The following is a 20,324-nucleotide window of genomic DNA, read 5'->3' as shown; positions in this document are numbered from 1 at the left end:
ATAAGCGATCATACGGAAACTTTGCTCAACAATCCATTTCTCATCTTTCTCTCTCTTCTTTTCCCTCTATGTTTTTACATTTTTCTTCACCCTCTCTCTCTTTCTTTGTGCCTTCTATTTTAGTTTATTTTTTCTCCTATCCTGATTCTCTCTCTCTCTCTCTCTCTCTCTCCTCTTTTTTCTTTTTTGTCTTCTTCTCTCTCTCTCTTCATTCTCTTTTTAAAATTTTTATTTTCTCTATCTCTCTCTGTTAAATATTATCTTTCCTCTCTATTCTTCAAAAAAAAAATTTAAGAAAAGTTTAATCTAACACACACGCACACATAGAGAAACTTTTGATTTAAAAGGAAGTCTAATTTTATTAAAGGAGAGAGAGAGAGAGAGAGAGAGAGAGAGAGAGAGAGAGAGAGAGAGAGAGAGAGAGAGAGAGAGAGAGAGAGAGCCTAGGCCCTTCACATAAGAGAGGGGGGGGAGGGGGAGGAAAAAATTTTAATTTAAAAAAACTATTCTCTTTCCTCTTTCCCCCTCTCCATCTTTTTCTCTTTCTTCTTCTTATTCTTCTTTTATCATCATTCTTCTTCTTCTTCTTCTTCTTCTTCTTCTTCTTCTTCCTCTCTCTCTCTCTCTCCTTTAAATTAAAAAAACTCCTAAAAATATTTTATTAAAAGAAAAGCTTAAATTAAAAAATTTAACCTAACACACACACACGCATGCACGCACGCACTAGGCCCTACAACGAGAGAGAGAGAGAGAGAGAGAGAGAGAGAGAGAGAGAGAGAGAGAGAGAGAGAGAGAGAGAGAGAGAGAGAGAGAGAGAGAGTCTCTTCATTGAGTTCATATAATGCATTGTTCAATATTGAAAATCTTAATGAAACAACTTTTTCATATTGGAAAGACCAAATATTTAATGCATTAATCCAAAAGAAGCATGTGAAGCCAACCGTAGCCAATGAGGACTACATCCCTAAATTTCTTAGTATCTAATGATCAAACACTAAAGTTTCTACATGGTAAGTTGAGTACAAATTCCATTGATGAATCAATAATGTAGAAGGATTGAGTTTTCAAGCCAACTTTAATGAGGATACTTTTGTTGAAGTCTCCACATTTTTCTTGCAAAGTCTTTTAGTGATGCATAGAGTAGAGAGATATCTAACACATAAAATTGGAGGCATCTAAATTGTTTTTTATGTGCCTTGTAGGACACCAAATGGATAAGGAGAGAAAGTTGGGTCATCATGACATCTAAATTTAACTTTGTAATAGAAGCGAGAAGATTGTTACCAACTTCATGAGAATTTGAAGAGACTTGATCAAAATCATGACCTTTGATTCTTTCAAATGCTCATTTCACAACATATTTCTTGTAAATAAAGGAGGGATGATTAGGGATCTTACTCACCCTAAAATGAAAAAATGCTCACATAAAGGTTGAAAATCATAGACATAACAATTAGACTTGAGATAAGCTTTTTGCTAAGAGGCAAGATATGTTGCTTCTTCTCAAAATCCCTAAATAGATGGATCAATTGTAATTGCTTAATGTTGTATTATTAAATTTTATAAATGTGTCAATCAAGCATTTATCGACCATGCTCATTCTAAGATTAGAGCTAGATGTGGTTAAGCCCTTTGTGTAATATGTCTTTTACTTTTTCATTTGGAACTATTTTTAAGTCACAAAGTAATAACATGCTTGCAATTCTCAAACAAATAAAAGTGGGAGTCCAAAATATGGAAAAATATTTATGGTTAGTATCATTCAAATGGCATTCTCAAGGTTGGAGCAAAACATTCTCAAAAGATGGTAAGAATGTCCAACGAAAGGTAAAAGCTAACCAATAGAGTTGGGAACATATACATTTTGGGGATAGAAGAATTCCTTGAAGAGTGAATCAAAGTGGAACCTTTCCATACGACTACTAGCATATAAGATATGGATAAAGAGTTTTTTATCTCTTTTTTTGAACAATAATTTCCTATCACTGGTAATTCAAAAAACCCAATATGCATTAGTTGTTGTAAAGTATTTCTTAAGAGTGCTACCACATTTGTCCAAAGGCACACCTTTTGTTTTGATATTGTTGGAGGTAGGGCTCTTGGAAGAAAGACTATGAATGGTTTTGAATCTATTGCAACAAAGGCTACTTGGCCTCGTATCAAAGTGACCTCTTCTACTTCCTCTTTAAGGGAAGGAAGATTGACAGTGACTACTCTTTTTGTTAGATTGCGTAGTCCAATTTGGATTATTGTCTATCTATAGAGGGAGGAGTCATTTGTTAATAAGCTTTATGCCATTAGCTTGTAGGTGGCATAAGAGGCTACCATTATAGTGAGTGACGGTCTTCTTCATAACTCTAAGGGCAAGTTCCCATAATAGAAGACCAATAAAAGCCTTGATGAAATTAGTGCATCTCCAATACGAGAAGTAAAGGGACATAAACTCCCTTCTAGTCAATTAGTCCCAATACCAATAACTAGTTTCAAGTGGTTTTGGGATTGCAAGTTTATAAATGAGGTCACATGAGTTAAAATGTAGCAAAACTAGTTTATAATTGGTCTGGCTGACTACACCTCTTTGATGATGTCTCCTATTTGAAAACACTCCATATTGTGACATGCAAAATTGAAATATCCATCAAACGTAGTGGGTTTTCACATATTGAATAAGCATTGGAAATTTTCATTTTCAAAATTAAAGCTCCTCGAATAAGATATTTCTTTTTGTAATGTAAACCAAACTCAAAACATGTTAAGTCTTGATACCTTATATAAGATGAGAAAGTGACTTCACAATAGATTAAAGTGGATTGTAAAAACAATATCATAGTAATGTTAATTATCTTGAAACACATTGGCCCATGTTGAGCATAATATGTATACTTTAACCAATGAATAATACATTGGGATTGACTTCCAAATAGATTAACCAAATTAAACACAAATTTTCTAGGAAAAAGGTAAATCTTGTATTATAGAAGCTAAAGTAAATGAATATATTAGGGCTCTTTGATATTTACTTCACTAGGTTATATTTATTTATTGTGGATACAAAATTGAATATTAGGTGTACTATTTTAATATAAAATGATAAATATTTTGATTGTGTTCTAATGTGTGCATAATGTGAAACAAATACCAAAAGCAATATAATTGGTAAATGTAATAGGATTTTGAGCTTAATGTTTGTAGATCCATGCTATATGCATGTGCGTGTATACGTATCTTGTTGTAAAGAATGCAAGCTATGTGGATGTTTGTGCATCTATATGTTTGTGGGGTGTATATGTGTACAATTGATATGCATATGCACATGTATGCAGGTATGTATACATATGTGTGTGCATATGTGCACCTTATAGTGACATAAGAAATATGGGCAATTCTTTATTTTTATAAAAGCACTCACTAATGAAGATATAGATAAACTTGGATTGGCCCATTGGTAAGCTTGACATTGACAACACCTATGTGAACTACCTTAAGTATCTAAAAGATTTTTCAAGGATTGTGAAGGGTAAGCAACATGTCTACAAGATAGTTACAAGATCCTTTAGCAAGCTCTAATGTATCCCCTAATGATGTTGTAAATATATTACTTTAATATAACATATCATCATGTCCATATTAAAAAACATGAATATAAAGTAAGTTTCCCTATCTTCATGCACATCTTATCAAAAGGTTACACTTCATAATCTAATGGCTCATTATTCACCTATGAAAGCCCCCAATAATGCTAATCTGTAATGAAAGAGACCTAACTAAGGGGAAGGAGAGAGAGAAGGACTGCAGGAGAAGAGGGAGAGGAGAGAGAAAGGCAAGAAGAAAAGAGAGAAAGAGGGAAAAAGGAAGAAGAAGAAGAGGAAGGAGAAGAAGCCATGGAAGCTTGAGAAGGTGAAAAGAGAGTTTCTTGATAATTTCTGTGATGCCTCAAAATACACTCTTACACCTTATATACCGTCAGTGTGACTGGTATGTTCCCATGCCATGTTCCCGTGATCCCTATTCATTACAAACCATCCCGTCTCATAAAGTTTTTGTCCTTAAAAACAAGGGATGTGGTCATGTCCTGTAAGGTTGTGTTGTAGGAAATCAGCCATAACTTTGTGTGAGAAACTCCGAATGGGACAATTGAGGTGTCGTTATGGAGCCCATGAGATGTGATTTCAGCCCATGTGAATGGGGCAGGGTTGCAATTAGGTCAGGACCAAAACTGTTACAAAATAGAGGGCTGTCCAAGAATTACTAGTGTGATATCCCAGATGGTATGACTGGAGAAAAACAGCCATAACTTCCTCTAGGGAACTTCGATCAGGGCAAGTAAGGTGTTGGCACGGAGCCCTCGAGGTGTACTTTCAGTCCATATATGGGGGATGGGGCTGGAAATGGACCAGGACCAAAACTAGTGCAAAACAGGTGGCTGTCCAAACGCAGACTGCAGCCCAAAATAGGTGTCATGGTTAAGTTCCAGCCAATATGGCCTTCTTGAGGTGTGGAAATTCATCCAAGATAGATGCTGGGCACCAAGAGGCTTCCTCTATTGGTAGGCCTTGCCATTTGATCAGGTATTCATGTATGAAACGGGTGCGGAGTTGCTTTTCACATTGCCCAATGACCGCTTCAGGAATATACTGGATAAGGCCCTCCTCATCTATGGGTGGTAGCTCCTCTACATGATCTTTGGGAGTGCCAATGAAAGGTTTCAATTGGCTCACATGGAAGACATTATGGATCTTAGTAGTGGAAGGGAGTTGGAGACGGTAAGCCAAGTCCTCGACCTTCTTAAGGATTTTGTAGGGCCCATAGTAACGGTGTGTCAACTTGTTGCAAGAACCGTCCTTTAGTGTAGCATAATGGGACTTGGGGACCTTGAGGAGTACCAATTCACCCTCTTGAAAGTCAAGGGGTCTTCTTTTTACATCAGCATGGAGCTTCATGTGCTCTTGAGCCCTTTTTAGGTTTACCTTGCATTGTTGAAGTAAAGCTTGCATGCGGTCCAACTCTTCTTTTCCAAGGGGATTGAGCTTTTCATTGAAGATCACAGTAGGAATGGGCACCCGATAACCATACAATGCTTCGAAGGGAGAGACTCCAATGCTCGAATGGGTGGAGTTGTTATAAGAAAATTCAGCCAAGTGCAGCCATACATCCCAAGAATTCTGCACGTCATGACAAAAATGTCGCAAATAGGTTTCAAGCCACTTATTGACTCGCTCGGTCTGCCCATCCGTTTGGGAATGATAGGCTATAGACGGAGCCAATTTGGTCCCCCATGGAGCTGAAAATTGTCTACCAAAACTGACTCATAAATTTGGTGTCCCAATCATGTACTATGACGTGGGGTAAGCCATGCAACTTAAAAACATGCTCCATAAACTGAGTGGCAACTTGAGATGCTGTAAACTGAGATTTTGTAGGGATGAAATGGGCTGCTTTAGTGAGTCGGTCAATTACCACATAGATGCTATCCCAACCCTTCTTGGTTGTAGGTAAACCAGTGATGAAATCCATGGTAATGTGGGTCCATTTTCCTTCGGGGATAGGTAAGGGCTGCAACAATCCACCCGGTTTAAGAGTGCTATCTTTATTTTGTTGAGAAGGCACACATCTAGACAAAAAGTCTTTAACATCCCACCATAGGCCTTTCCAATGGAAGCTTTTTGAAACTCGGTCATATGTTTTGAAGACCCCTAAGTGGCCAGCAATCGATGAAGAATGCATCTCTTCAAGAATCCTTTGGATGAAAGGAGAGGTATGGGGAATCACAATACGACTATGGATCCAAATGAGGCCGTTGTGGAGCTGATATTGGGAGTTGTCATCCATGACACCTTGCTGTAATTTCTGGAAAAAAGGGCTGAATTCAGCATCAAGTATGCCTCTTGGAGCTCTTCAATCCAATCATGGTGGAGTTCAATGATGGATGAAACCTTGCATGCCCACATGCGAGAGAGTGCATCAGCCACTACATTGTCCTTGCCACGGGTGTGGATAATCTCAAAGTCATAGTTTTGTAGGATAGCCACCCATCTACGTTGTTTGGGAGTGAGGTTGGACTGAGTCAAGAAGTATTTGAGCACACGGTGGTCACTTTTCACCTTAAATCTACTGCCATACAAGTAGTGATGCCACTTTTTGATAGCATGAATGACTGTCAACATCTCCTGATCATAGACATGCAACTCTCTCTCTTTATCATCCAATTTTTGGCTCTCAAATGCTATTACCCCGTGTTCTTGCAGCAAGACTGCACCAATACCCCGTCCACTAGCATCACACTGGATGGTAAAATCCTTTGAAAAGTCGGGGCATACGAGGATAGGGGCTGAAGTGAGCAAGTCTTTTAGCTGAAAATTGAGGTCAGCCAATTCATCCCATAGAAAAGCCTCTTTTTTCAGCCTGTCTGTTAACGGGGCTGCAATTGTGGCATAATGGCGAATAAATCTCTGATAAAAAGAGAAGAGGCCAAGAAAACCACACAAGGAGGTAGTGGAAGTGGGGGTGGGACACTCTCGGAAACATTGCACTTTCTTAGGATCAGCTTGGATGCCTTTTTCACTAACAATGTATCCCAACTACTCAACCTCTGTTTTCATGAAGATACACTTGCTTTCTTTGGCAAATATCCGGTGCTCTCTTAGTACATCAAAAATTTGCCTAACATGCTTTAGATGCTTATGTAGTGACTTGATGTAAATGAGTATATCATCAAAGAATACCAACACAAACTGAAAAAGCCATGGCTGCAATATTTTGTTCATTAAGCTCTAAAATGCGGTGGGTGCATTAGTGAGCCCAAATGGCGTGACAAGGAAATGGTACAAGCCACGGTCAGGTTCGAAAGGCTGTTTTGACTTCATTACCCACCCTCATTCTCATTTGATGGTAACCGAATCGCAAAGCAATCTTGGTGAAGTAGTGTGCTCCCTTGAGTTCATCAAGCAAGTCATCAATTCGAGGGATGGGGTATCTATTTTTTATGGTGATCTTATTGAGATCACGGTAGTCAATGCACAATTGGAAGGATCCGTCCTTTTTCTTAACCAATAGAACCGGGGAGGCATAAGGGGAAGAGCTAGGCTCTATGAATCCCATTTCAGTGAGCTCCTTGACTTGCTTTGCTACTTCCTCTCTCTCACATTTAGAGAGTCGATATGGGGGTTTATTGATGGGCTTGGCATGGGGCTCCAAGTCAATCGGGTGATCCACTGATCTCTGAGGGGGAAGGGTAGTGGGGGGCTAAAATAGATCCTCATATTCAGCCAAAAGCGCTTTTAGTGCTGCATTTTTCTTTCCCAATGTGTGTTGGTCATCATTATCCTTATGCAAATGCAAGACAAAGATCTGGGAGCGTTTCTTGAATTCCTTTTTGAGTTGTCTTGGTGTTATAAGTTGAAAATCTATAATTTCTTTGATTCTCTCCAAGTGTACAAGCTACCCATGCATTACAAACTCCATATACAGCTGAGAGAAGTCCATAGAGATTTTTCCCAACTGCTGAAGCCAATCACATCCCAAAACAACATCCACGGGGCCCATATCAAGGGTAATTAAGTCCACCTTTGTTGTGTAATTTTCGGCCAGCATAAGAGACACTTGTGTGCATACATGGGAGCTCACTTCCTCATTTCCATTGGCCACTTGAACCCGAAGAGATTGTTGTAATTCAATGGGAACACATGTCAAACGGCCAAGAGTCGATTTATTCACAAAACTATGCGTGCTACCACTATCTATGAGAATGTATACACTCTTGCCATGAATGTTACCATGTACTCGTAGGGTGTTCGGGCTCCTAGAGCCTGTCCATGCATCCATGGAGATCGAACAAGCTAATATAGTGGTGAATGAGGGGTACCAAGGGTCATTCCCAAGCATGTCATCAATGGGGCAGCCATCGGGGTCAAAAGGGAACCCGTCCAATGAGTTATAAAACTGATTGGTATCAAGATCCTCTTCATATTTAGCATTTTCAGTAAGTGTCATCATGGGAGAGTTGTCATGCAAGTCCTCTTCTAACTTGTCACTCTCTTCTAGTACATACATGCTATTAAACTTGACAAAGGCGTTCTTAAAGGGGCATTTGGATGCATGATCAATCGTGTACTTATCCCCGCATTTAAAGCACAAGCCTTTAGCTTTTCGATCCTTGACAACTTCAGGAGGAATGAATTTTTGACCGTTAGGACTGAAGCCATTCCGTGTCTTATTTTCGGTATACTTTGGGTCACTTTTGGAGGGTGGTGTTGTCCCAAAACTGCCATATTTCCTTTCAGCATTAAAAGTGGGGTAAGTAGGGATTTTGGGGCTGCCATTCTCTGCATTGTTGTTGCGATAATTACTAGCATATGGGGGTTGCCTGATAGGGTATCTTTGATGTCCTGCAATGGGCTGCATGCCCTCATTGCGACGGTATATCCGACCATAGCATTTAGCCAATTCTATGGATGCAAATAGGGTGGCTGGGTTTTGAGCCATTACATCAGCTGAGAGATGCGCATCTAGCCCATAAATATATTTATGCAATTTGGCCTCATCACAGACTGCCTCAACATACATGGATAGGTTCATAAATTGGTTGGTGTACTCCCTCACGGTGAGATTTCGCTGATCAAACTGATACCATTGCCTAGCCAAGTGTTCTTTTTCCACCGGGGAGACAAAAACTTGGATCATATGCATCTTGAACTCTTCCCAATTACGAAACTGCTGATTTTCTCTTTGAATGAATCTCCACCATGTGTAGGCAAAACCTTCTAAATGAAGGGAGGCAAGAATAATCTTCGCCTCATTGGTACAGGGGTAGATGAGAAAATAGGCTTCCAATTTAGAGGTCCATTCCTCTAGTTCAGCTGGAGATGAGGACTACCCATTGAATTTAGTAAACACAATCTTGTCACACATCTCATTTGGGCCTTGCTGCCCATGAATGCCATGTGCTACATGCTGCCCATACATGCCTTACTATCCAATCCCCGGCTGTCCAAAATTTCCATGGGGGCCATGCTGCCCTTGCATTACATGAGGACCAAATCGCCCATTAGGACCTTGCTGTCCAAAATGTCCATGCTGCCCATTACCATATGCATGTTGCCCATTGCCATATGCATGCTACCCATTGCCATGTGCATGCTGCCCATGTACTCCATACATTCCATGCTGCCCAAGATTTGCATTGGAGCCATTCCCCTGAGTGTGCAAATAGCTTCCGTTACGGGGGAGTTGGGGTGCCAAGGATGGGCTTGAAGGATTCGTAACGTGGGAGGGAAGGAGGGGTTCATCATGTCAAGTGGAATGCTCACCCATCTCATAACTGCTATGGGGAATGCCATGGGTACCACCGAGACCTTGTGGGCTACGCTCGGTCTCCAAGGGGGGAGGGCGGTTAGCCTCACGAGGAGGGACATACTCCTTGGGTCTATCCGAGGGGGGAGGGGGGAATGGCGGGGATGAGGCCGCCCATGCACTCTATGAGTAAGTCCATCTTGGCCATCATCTCGGAATGACGGTGATCCTGGCGGGTTTCCATCTCCCTGTGGCGTTGCTCTATCTCTTGATGTCGTTCAACATGATGGGTCTCATGTTGGCATAAGGTTTGGTTGAGCATAGATAAGCGGTCTATCTTGGGGGCACCCTCTTCAAACATGTCTTCACGATCCTCCTGAGCTGAGCTAGGATCATTCATTGAGGCATGGGAGTCCCTTATTTCACGCTGAAAGTCCTCCTGGGCCTTTACTTTACCCTTGTGGCATGCCATCCCAAGTGCAGTCCACCTAACCCCTTGTTACAGAAATGACGATATCTTGAGCTAGAAATCTCCGATCGCCAAACTTTTTGATTCAAATGAAAGCCCTTGATCCCCTCTATGAGGCTATGTAAAAATATCTATAACAATAATTGATCAAGGCTTTGCTGTAATCACTTTTTGTGGGCTGACTGTGTCGGACTACTGCCTATCCCACAGTACATCTAAGCACAAAACTAAGTGTATTTCCCAAATCATAGGGCGGAATGGGGAGGGTTTTTAGTTCAGATCAAAGGGGAGGAGACCCTCTTCGAATCAAGCTATGGGGCCCGCACTCAGTCACACAAGAAGGCTTTGTTATAATCAACTTTTCCGGGCTGACTGTGTAGGACTGCTGCCTGTCCCACAGTACCTCTGAGCACAAAACTGAGCGTATCTCCCAAACCGTAGGGAAAAATGGGGAGGCTTTTAGTTTACATCAAAGGGGAGGATGCCCTCTTCGAATCGAGCTATAGATCACACACTCAGTCCCACAAAAAGGCTTTGCTGTAACCAACTTTTGCGGGCTAACTGTGTAGGACTGACTGTCTGCAATACCCTACAAAGACTCCCTCAAGGAGCATACCTTATCCCAATGGTGAGGGTCTTATCCCAGACATCCAAGGCCTCAATGGTGGTTCTTATTGCCACATGGAGCCATACATCCTTTGCATCCATAGTTCTATTGCTGAGACCATTTCCATGATTGCATACCCTGCCCTTCTTGCATGCATCCACCATACATTTCCAAGTGATTCATGACATTACCAATGCATGTAGGGGGCTGTAAACTCAAATGATCGGGGCTCGGACTATTCCATCAAATGTACCTGCACCTGCAATAATTCTTTGGGCTCCGGATCACCGGAAGGTAGGCAAAGTTCCCCCTGGGCCAGGTTGTGCACCCCTTCAGGGTCTTTGATGGCAAGGGGGGGTCACCCCTCTTTTGTCTTGCCACCTTGCTTGGCATCGGGCTTTTCCTCACCCAGAATATACATGCTAGGCATTTATTATTAAGCAACCAGCATGATATGCATTTACAAATTGAAGATTGGGCTTTTCATGATATGCATGATCAATAAGGAAATGGGATTGGTGGGAAGGGGATTACCTCTACAAGTCAGTGACTCACTGATTGCATGACTTACCCTTCTTACAATTTTTATCAATAGGAATCAAACAAGAGCACGGTTAAGGATTAGAGTAAAATCTTGATCAATGGGAAAGAGATTGAAGATTATCCAACTATGCATGCATTCCCAGGGTGTGGACTGAGGTGGGAATCCCATTGGCAATAATTGACCCAAGCATTTCTTCCATCTCTCTCATCAAGTGGCTGAGCTCAACAATTGAATGTAAAAGAGAGAGGAAGAACTGATTGACATACCCATGTTTAATCTTGTCCAAGGTGTGCCAAAACTCAAGAGTGAAGCAAGGGAGGGCTGGGGCTGAGCTGGAGCAGAGAGAGAAGGCCAGGAAGATCGGCGCAAAATGCGCCGTGATTTTCAGGCTGCTCCCTGGAGGCTCCAAACAAGGTAGGCCAGGCTTTATGCTGCTCTAGATGTTGCTCAAGTTGAAGGGGAAGCACTGGAACCAACCATTCTTGCTGAGGAAGAGGGGGAAGCAAGATTTCTGAGGTTCTTGGGCTGGAGGTTCCATGGCAACTTGGAGGAAGGAGGAGAGAGAAGGTCTTCTTGAAAAGTAACTGAGCTTTTGGTCTTCTCTAAATGTGCTACACTCCTTTTTGCCCAAAACCCTCAAGAAACTTACATGAAAATTAGCAACGATCTATTAAATTTGTCTGCCCGCCTCCAGATGTGTCCATGGTTCTTGGAAAAGCTCCAAGAAAGGCTGCCATAGTCTTCAAGAGGGTTGACAGCCTGCCTGAGTACTCCTGTGTACCTATGAGAGAGATGTAACTGGAGTTTTCTAACTGTGAGAAACTGTGAGAGCCCTAAATCTATGGAAAAAGAGAAGGATCAAGGACAAAACTCTGATACCACTTGTAATGAAAGAGACCTAACTGTCCTGACTAAGGGGAAGGAGAGAGAGAAGGACTGCAGAAGAAGAGGGAGAGGAGAGAGAAAGGCAAGAAGAAGAGAGAGAAAGAGGAAAAAGGAAGAAGAAGAAAAGGAAGGAGAAAAAGCCATGGAAGCTTGAGAAGGTGAAAAGAGAGTTTCTTGATAATTTCTGTGATGCCTCAAAATACCCTCTTACACCTTATATACCGTCAGTGTGACTGGTATGTTCCCATGCCATGTTCCCGTGATCCCTGTTCATTACATAATCAAATATCCATATTGAAAGCAAAAGATTTATCTCATCAGGCTATCATATTAGCAATACTTATGACTCATTTGTGAAAATGCTATATTTATATAGTCCACCCAAGTAACAAACTAGTCCACCCTTAACACTAACAAGGTAAATCACAACCCATAGACAGTGCTTCTTTGTCTTTGTATGCCTCTTACATAGATGATGGTAAATATTTATTTCAAATACAATACACATTTCTAAAAAAGAAAGAGATGGAGACCTTGTATATTTTGCGAAAGAGATATGGTTCCACATTGTTGACAAAATCTGATTGTAGAGTTGTAAGCACATTATTTGAAGCTTTTTTTCTCAGTTTTAAATCAACACTAGCCTCAAATTGGGTTCCTAATTGGGAAGACATTAACTTTTAAAACTAAAAATAGTATAAAAGAGCTAGTAAGAGTGGCATCTAACAAACCCCAATTACAAATTTTTTTCCCAAGTGAGCTACATAAACGTTTTTTAGTAGTGAGACTGCATATACCATCTAGAGTTTCCTTTTTTTTTTACATTTTGATTATTTTATCAAGAAAATGTAGGGTGGGTTCAAACCTCGATGGATAGCACACATGGTTAAAATCATGTTTCATTCTACATTGTTCATATTGAACAACATGCATACCAATGTGCGTGGAAGAATCTGATTGGACAAAAATTAATGGGCAATGGTTCAAACCTTATTTGCATCAATTTAAGGCCGTCGAGCTCATTATGCCCAACATGTCCAAGCAAAAAATTTCCTAAAATGAGAATTTTGTCGCACTATTTGAAAAGCCAACAAAAAATGGACACGTAGATCGACGTCTGCCAGGTTTGAACTGGCCCTTAGTTATAAACGAAGGGTTCACAAGAGTAACGATGAGAGGCTAATAGAGTGACAGTGAATGATGCATTGTTATAAGGTTTTAAGAAAACCAAAATGTAAATAATTTATATGGCTGAATTGTTTGATTCACATTAAGCTTATATGTAATATGAAAAAATTGTCGTAACTTTTAAGTGGCTAAATGAGCTACATCAGTTTCTGTATAATTGTCACTAAATTGGGGTGGGGTGCATTTTGGTTGTGGGACAGATGAACCTCTTTTACCCACATTCGCCACATTCTCCACACACACACCCCCATAACCCCACAGCACTGCCCCTTCCGAGACCCTGGAGGGGGACCTGATGCAGCCTTGTTGCATGATCATAAAGCTTTGGAAGTTATGAGGATCCGCGTATGGACAGCCTTTCAAGGTTGACAATGTCTCTCCCATGATGGATAAATTATTGTCACTTGAATTGGGGTGGGGTGCGTTTTGCTTGTGGGACATATTGACCCCTTTGGCCCTCATTGGATTTACGTGATCATGAACTTTTGAAAGTCATGAGGATCCGCGTATGCGCCGGCTCTCAGGGTTGGCGATGTCTCTCCCTTGGTCAATACTCGACAGCAACAGTCAAGTCTCTCCCTCGGTTGGCAATGTCTCTCCCTTGGTCAATACTCGACAGCAACAGTCAAGTCTGTAGTACATCGACATTAAGTTTTGGTAGGTCGCCATGGCGGACCCAAGTTGATAATAAGGCGCAGCCCCATATATACGAGAGAGAGAGAGAGAGAGAGAGAGAGAGAGAGTTTTGTGGGCAAGGCAACTAATAACGAAATGAGATCAGGGATTCGTGTTACTGTTCTCAGCATCATCGTGTGCATGCTATGCTGGGCCTCTTTCTGCACCGCTGATGGGCGCTGCCATCCCTCCCAGAGAGACATTCTCCTCAACATTAGCTCCACCTTCGTTAATCAACCCCCAATTTGGGAGTTCTCAGGTGACCACTGACTTCCCTGTCACCCAAGCAAAGGTTTTTTTTGCAGACACAAACTTGACCGTAACTACTGTGTTGTACTTGCGCAAACAGTGAGCAATGGCGACTGCTGCACATGGAAGGGGATCACATGCGATGTGGGAACTGGGCAAGTGACATCGGTCGACATTTCCAGCACCTTGCCCTATGATTATACCTCGGGCAACTGCAGTCTTCTCTTGGGCGGCCTGGCACAAATCGAAAGCCTGCAGCAGCTGGATGCAAGCAACAACCCCTCTCTCGGCTGCAATCTTCCCAACAGCTTAGCCCTCTTACCCAACCTGACATCCATCAATCTCAGTGGCACTGCATTCAACGAGTCTCACTTCACGAATGTCTACTTGGGCCAAGTTGAGGTTCTAGACCTTTCAAGCAGTTCCTGGAGCACAATTCCTTCCTCCATCTTTGGTCACAATTTGCCACGCCTGCAGTACCTAGACCTTTCAGACAATTATCAGCTTGCAGGAATCTTGCCCTCCTCCCTCACATTAACTTTCCTCACCTTGAAACACCTCGACCTTTCAAATTGCCTTCAACTTAATGGATCCCTCCATCCCTCTCTTGGAACCGGCTATATGAAGCAGCTGGAGTACCTCGACCTCTCAGGCTGCTCCTTCTCTGGCAGTATTCCAGATTCCCTTGGATCACTCACACGGCTGCACTACTTGTCTCTTGCTGGCAATTACTTGACTGGACCTATTCCAGATTCCCTTGGATCACTCACACGGCTGCACTACTTGTCTCTTGCTGGCAATCACTTGACTGGGCCTATTCCAGATTCCCTTGGAGCCCTCACAAAACTGCAGTATTTCTTTCTTGCAAACAATGAGTTTAAGAGTACCATTCCCTCAGCTTTAGGCAACCTCACACAGCTCAAGCATCTGGATATCTCTTCCTCCAGTTTGAATGGCACCTTAATCCAGTTGCTTTCACAGGTAACTTTCTTATGTTAAAGCACAGTGCATAGATTAAAGACATGGAGACAAATAAAGTAATAAAGTTATGGAGGGGTAATTCAGGTTTTACATGTTGTGTAGCCTTATGCAGGACCTTATTTCAATTTCTGTCTTTTCACAAGCAAAACTCACTCCTGTATATATGGCACACGTCAAAAGCCGAACTTGAATCACTTGAATTACCAAAATCGGATCTCCTTAACAATGGCTGCTACAAACAATGGTTACAATGATCTCATAGAAAATGAAAGGACTTGAGCTCATTTCAAAAATGCCTTAACAAAACCTCCCTTGAGCTACAAGCACTGAATCTATTGCATTAGCAAGTTACAAAAGCAGATGGCCATGGAAGGCTAGCAAAATAGGTCTAGTCTATACCATACTGCCAAACAGGATGAAATGCTCCATGCCCTTTGGAAGAGCCTCTCGAATGGAGGCCAAGAAAGGCTCATCATGTCCGTGCAGACCCTCGGCCCACATTCAAATGTTTAGCTATTGTCTCGAGAATTAAAAATAATATGGGTGGAACTTTGTAATATTGTATCTATGCTATAGAATACCATACATAATGGGGGTACCCACATGGGTGGAACTTTGTAATATTGTATCTATACCATAAAATACCATACATAATGGAGGTACCCACATGGATAGACGATCACTCACACATGATTAGCCAGTCAAGAGTGCATTTGTCTGAATTGTGCATCATAATACCAAGGTACACACTTCATCACCATTTGGACTATTGTAGTACAATCAATCACCACTGAACTAACAACGTGACATTCTCATAAATCTGAGGAGACAATCTGCGTAACCTTCAATAATTATACTATTCCTCAACAAAAGCATGGGAATGATGCACAAATTAATTATAAAGCATGTCAACCTGTAAACTATTCATTCAGCCATCCAATCAGTGACCCCTAAATAAGGTCTCCATGTCGACTCACCACTATAGGTAGTCTCAATGTAAAAAGGAGGATAACTAATATCAAGGGTGGTGCTGCCTCAGGACTAGGTGGTGCTGTGCCCGGCCCTTACCCAGGATAGGATTTATGGAAGTACGGCAAACTAAAGTGAATATGGTGTGGCGTGTTCTTTTGTCTCTTTACTTAAGGTGTGGCTACCTTCACTCGCTAGACCCTTGAAAGTAAAGTACCTGGCTGCGGCACCACCCTAAGGATGTTTAGAAACAGCTAGCATCTATACTATTAGTTAAGGAGAGGTGGGGGGCAGGTGCCATGTGGCAGCCCCCCACCTCCCCCACAAAAAAGAAAGAGAACGTGGGGGCGGGTGCCACGTGTCCAGCACCCGCCCCCCCCCGCCCCGCGGCAAAAATCGCACCCGCCCCGGTGCGATTTCGTGCCAGGGCGAGTCTAGGCGCGGAGCACCTAGTAATGTGATTGTGAGAAGGCTTGTGCTGTGGCATGGAAGCAAATGGTGCGCAAAAGTAGCGACTGCCCTTTTCTGCCAGCCTGAAACATAATTGTCCCCTATTTAAGGCCCACACAGATGCTGGAACGCTGGAAACATGTTCTTTTGCCACCATATATGCAAATGGGAGGAATGGATGCAGTAAGGCAGCTCATGCATGCGAAAATTTGAAGTAGGGGGCTCTCAGTTAGTGCTACTGTAAGCTGCATGTACCAATTTCAGTACATCTGTAAATTGTGTATACATCAAAGCTGACTCTTTAATTCTGTGAAAATATCTGCAGAGAAACATGGAATCACTGCTGTATTTGGATGTCTCGCACAACAACATTGCAGGGCCTATTCCATCATCCTTGGGAAACATCACCCAGCTTCAACATCTGAATCTGGCTGGTAACTCAATGACGGGTAGCATTCCGCCAGAAGTAGGCCAGCTGACGAGTCTTGCATTTTTTGCCTTATCACACAATCAGCTCGGAGGTGCATTGCCTGCCAGTATAGGTAACATGACACAACTCCAGTTTTTCCTGATTCAAAAGAACAAGTTCACTGACTGTATTCCTCAATCAATGGGGGAGCTTCAAAAGCTCCGACACATGATGGCTTCTCATAATGCACTGAACTGTTCTATTCCTGCCTCACTCGGTTACTCGAAGGGATTAAAAAAGTTAAAAAAGTTAGATCTTTCATACAATAGGCTTGCAGGCAAAGTTCCCGAATCCCTTGGCCACTTGCAAAGATTAGCTACGTTACATCTCTCCAACAACAAGCTTGTGGGCACAATTCCAAGCTCACTTGGCCAACTGAACTACCTTGGCGATCTCTTTCTCAATCACAACCACTTCGAAGGATCTCTGCCCCTCTCTTTCACAAACCTTTCTCAGCTCACTTATCTAGATATTTCAGACAACTTACTGCAAAAGGGGATAGTAGCCTCTCTGTGGAATGCATCGAACTTGCGTCTACTCTATGCCTCTTACAATCTCTTAGAGCTAGACGACTCAACTTCGAATCTACCAAGATTCCAGCTGGAAGAGCTTCACATGAACCATTGCAATGTGACAGGTACCATTCCTTCTTGGCTCTCATCTCAGCGAGCGTTGTATTTACTGACAATGTCATCCAATAGCCTCCACGGCAACATACCTCTATGGATAGGGCAGCTACAACTGAGTGGCTTGGACCTCTCCAACAATATGCTTTCTGGGCACATTGATGAGCTCATGGACCACACATTCTTCGAGTTTGTCAACATTTCCAAAAACCAACTAACAGGACCTGTTCCTATGCCGACTTCCATGTTTCTGTCCCTCCATGACAACAATTTGAGTGGGTCCATGAGAATGCTTACAGATTGTGGCTTCTACCTTTATGGCTTGGACCTTTCTTCCAACAGCATATCAGGAAAAATACCTCCTGGCTACGGCAACTGTACGACCCTGTTAGCGCTTATCCTTCATGACAACCAGCTTGAAGGAAGCATTCCTCATGAGCTAGGTAACCTACAGAAGCTTGAATACTTATCCCTCAGAAACAACTTCATAAGGGGATCAATTCCAAGTTCCTTACAAAACTGCACAGCTTTAGGAGACCTAGATCTGAGCTTCAATTTCATAAGCGGAGGCTTTCCCACTTGGGTCAGAGACACTGCATCTCTAGAAGCTCTTATCTTAAGCGAAAACCATTTGGGTGGAGCTATACCAGTTGGCCTTAAAAACCTGACCAAACTCCGGAATCTTGACATCTCAAGGAATCAGTTTACAGGGGCAATACCAGCTGATTTGGGGGAGCTAGTGGCCATGTCAGATCCAGATCTGAACCAGCAATTCTTATTCTACCCCGAATTTGAGGATAATGGATCACCGGAGAATGCTTACGAGTATTCGAAAGGCATGCAGGCAGATATGACGATTGTGCTGCGGTTCTACACACACTTGGATCTGTCTAGCAATGCACTGAGTGGGAGCATTCCGGCATCACTGGGGGCACTGAAGGTTTTGAAGACATTGAATCTATCCAGGAACATGTTGACAGGCCACATCCCAGAGTCATTTGGAGGTCTGCTTGCGGTCGAGACACTGGATCTTTCGCGGAACGGATTGTCGGGGCCGATTCCGGAGCAGCTAGCAAGGCTGGACAGCTTGGAGGTGCTGGATGTGTCCAACAACCGGCTGGAGGGGAAGATACCAAGTGGGACCCAGTTCTCCACCTTCCCTCCTGAGCACTTTGCCAACAACAGCGGCCTCTGCGGTGCCCCGCTGCCGACCGCTTGCCCTGGCCCTGCTGCTGCTCCTGCTGTTACAACTGCCCCGCCCCGCGATGATGATGACCATGGCGAGGCTTTGTTGTACCCTCCTGGTCTTGCAGTGGGCTTCGTCCTGGGCTTCCTGCTCATGCTGGCAATTCTGAACCTCCTCGGGAAGAAGAGGAAAGCAAGGAGACAGGCAAACACATAAAAAGGCAGTTTCTGAGGATGGGGGTCACGCAGAGACCTACAAGACCTTTTATACGTCAAATAAGTCACCTTTTTGTCGCGTGACATGCCTTTTTTCTTTCGCACTCACTCACTAAATTTATTGTCATCTTTATTTTGAAATCCAAGTAAAGACTATGCGTGTGCCAGCACCCTTAGCACCACTATCAAGCATGTTTCCATCTTTGTGTTTGCCTGAGAAGCTAGGTTCAACTCCCAGGTATGAATTAGTCCGATTTTATGCTGATCTATAAGAGCATAGGCCGATCAGTACCAAAGGTTCTATCTTTGTGTTTGCCTGAGAAGCCAGGTTCAATTCCCAAGGATGAATTAGTTTGATTTTATGCTGATGTGTAAGAGCATAGGCCGATTAGTAACAAAGGGGTGTGGGTTTAATGAGGTCTTGGGTTCAAGCTCTAGGGGCAGCTCCAAGGTTGGCCTACCTCTGAGGGATGCTCCATGGTACCTTGACATATAAAACTACATTACTTTTTTCAAACTATTTCGATTTGCGGCTTTACTGGCATAGGGCAATGTGAGTGTACCACATAAACTACTAGACATAATATCAAATGTGAAGGCACCAAATATGAACTGCCAATAACAATACCATATGAAATAAGAATAGAATCATTGCATTATTATAATAGTGGAGAAAAAGAGCTTCAAAAATCAAAACAAATTTAACCCCCCCCCCCCCCAAAGAAAAAAAAACACTCTTATATGTAGAAGAAATAAAGGTCATTATGGATCCATCTATATAATAATGAGGTAGAATTTCACATAAGAAAAAAAAAACTTACACCTTTGTTAGCAATGCAAATAGCCACATGATGGCATGAAATCACTTGGCATATTGTAATATGGGTTCTAAAATGACTTGTACTATATAGTCAAATACTAAAATTTGATATAAAGATAACTATTCACATATTTCAATGGAGAAGGTGGAGGTGCCAAACAAAATGCATTAGGTTTGCCCATTGGTAGTCTTGCTATTTCTTGCCTTATAGGATTACACAAATCTAGAAGAAACTAAATGATCATGAGAATTAGACCCTTGATGAGATGAATTAGTCCAAAACAAAAGGTCAACTCTAAAAAACACACACACACAAACAAGGTCAATTGAAGATGGGTTCATGGGAGTAAGACAAATGGTTGACACATTGCTAACACTTTCTCAAGCTCATTAGAACCCCCATCTTTAAGGGACTCAATGAAGACCATACAGTCCCATCAAATGCGGGTTATACGTTCAACACATTTGGCCATACATGCCACAACTTCACTTTGAGGACTCACACGAGTTGAATGGACTTGTGTGTGCCCTTGATCTAAGTGCTTCTCTTTGTGACTCTTTGGAACATCTTGGAACTGAACTTGCCCAATCAAAATTTTGGCACCTCAGTTATCTAACCACTTTTGCCTTTGTATTTACATGATTAGCATAGAACAAATTTTTTATGGAAACCTAACAACCTATCTCCAACATATAACATGGC

At 42.3% G+C, this 20,324-nt stretch overlaps 1 protein-coding gene across 1 annotated transcript; it reads left to right on the top strand.

Moving 5' to 3' along the window:
* Positions 1–13,736: 13,736 nt before the first annotated feature.
* On the top strand, positions 13,737–18,968 carry LOC148011314 (uncharacterized). The gene is made up of 3 exons (XM_087670781.1): positions 13,737–13,915; positions 14,006–14,886; positions 16,631–18,968. Exons 1-3 carry the CDS (start codon positions 13,753–13,755, stop codon positions 18,800–18,802), a joined length of 3,216 nt encoding a protein of 1,071 aa, XP_087526907.1. The 5' UTR covers positions 13,737–13,752; the 3' UTR covers positions 18,803–18,968.
* Positions 18,969–20,324: the final 1,356 nt, after the last annotated feature.

This window comes from Lygodium microphyllum, chromosome 28 (assembly GCF_053477565.2).
Source record: "Lygodium microphyllum isolate KBCC chromosome 28, Lygodium_microphyllum_v1.1.10, whole genome shotgun sequence".
Classification (NCBI taxonomy): domain Eukaryota; kingdom Viridiplantae; phylum Streptophyta; class Polypodiopsida; order Schizaeales; family Lygodiaceae; genus Lygodium; species Lygodium microphyllum.
Note: the sequence above shows the minus strand (reverse complement) of the source record. Positions and strands in the feature narration are given on the sequence as shown.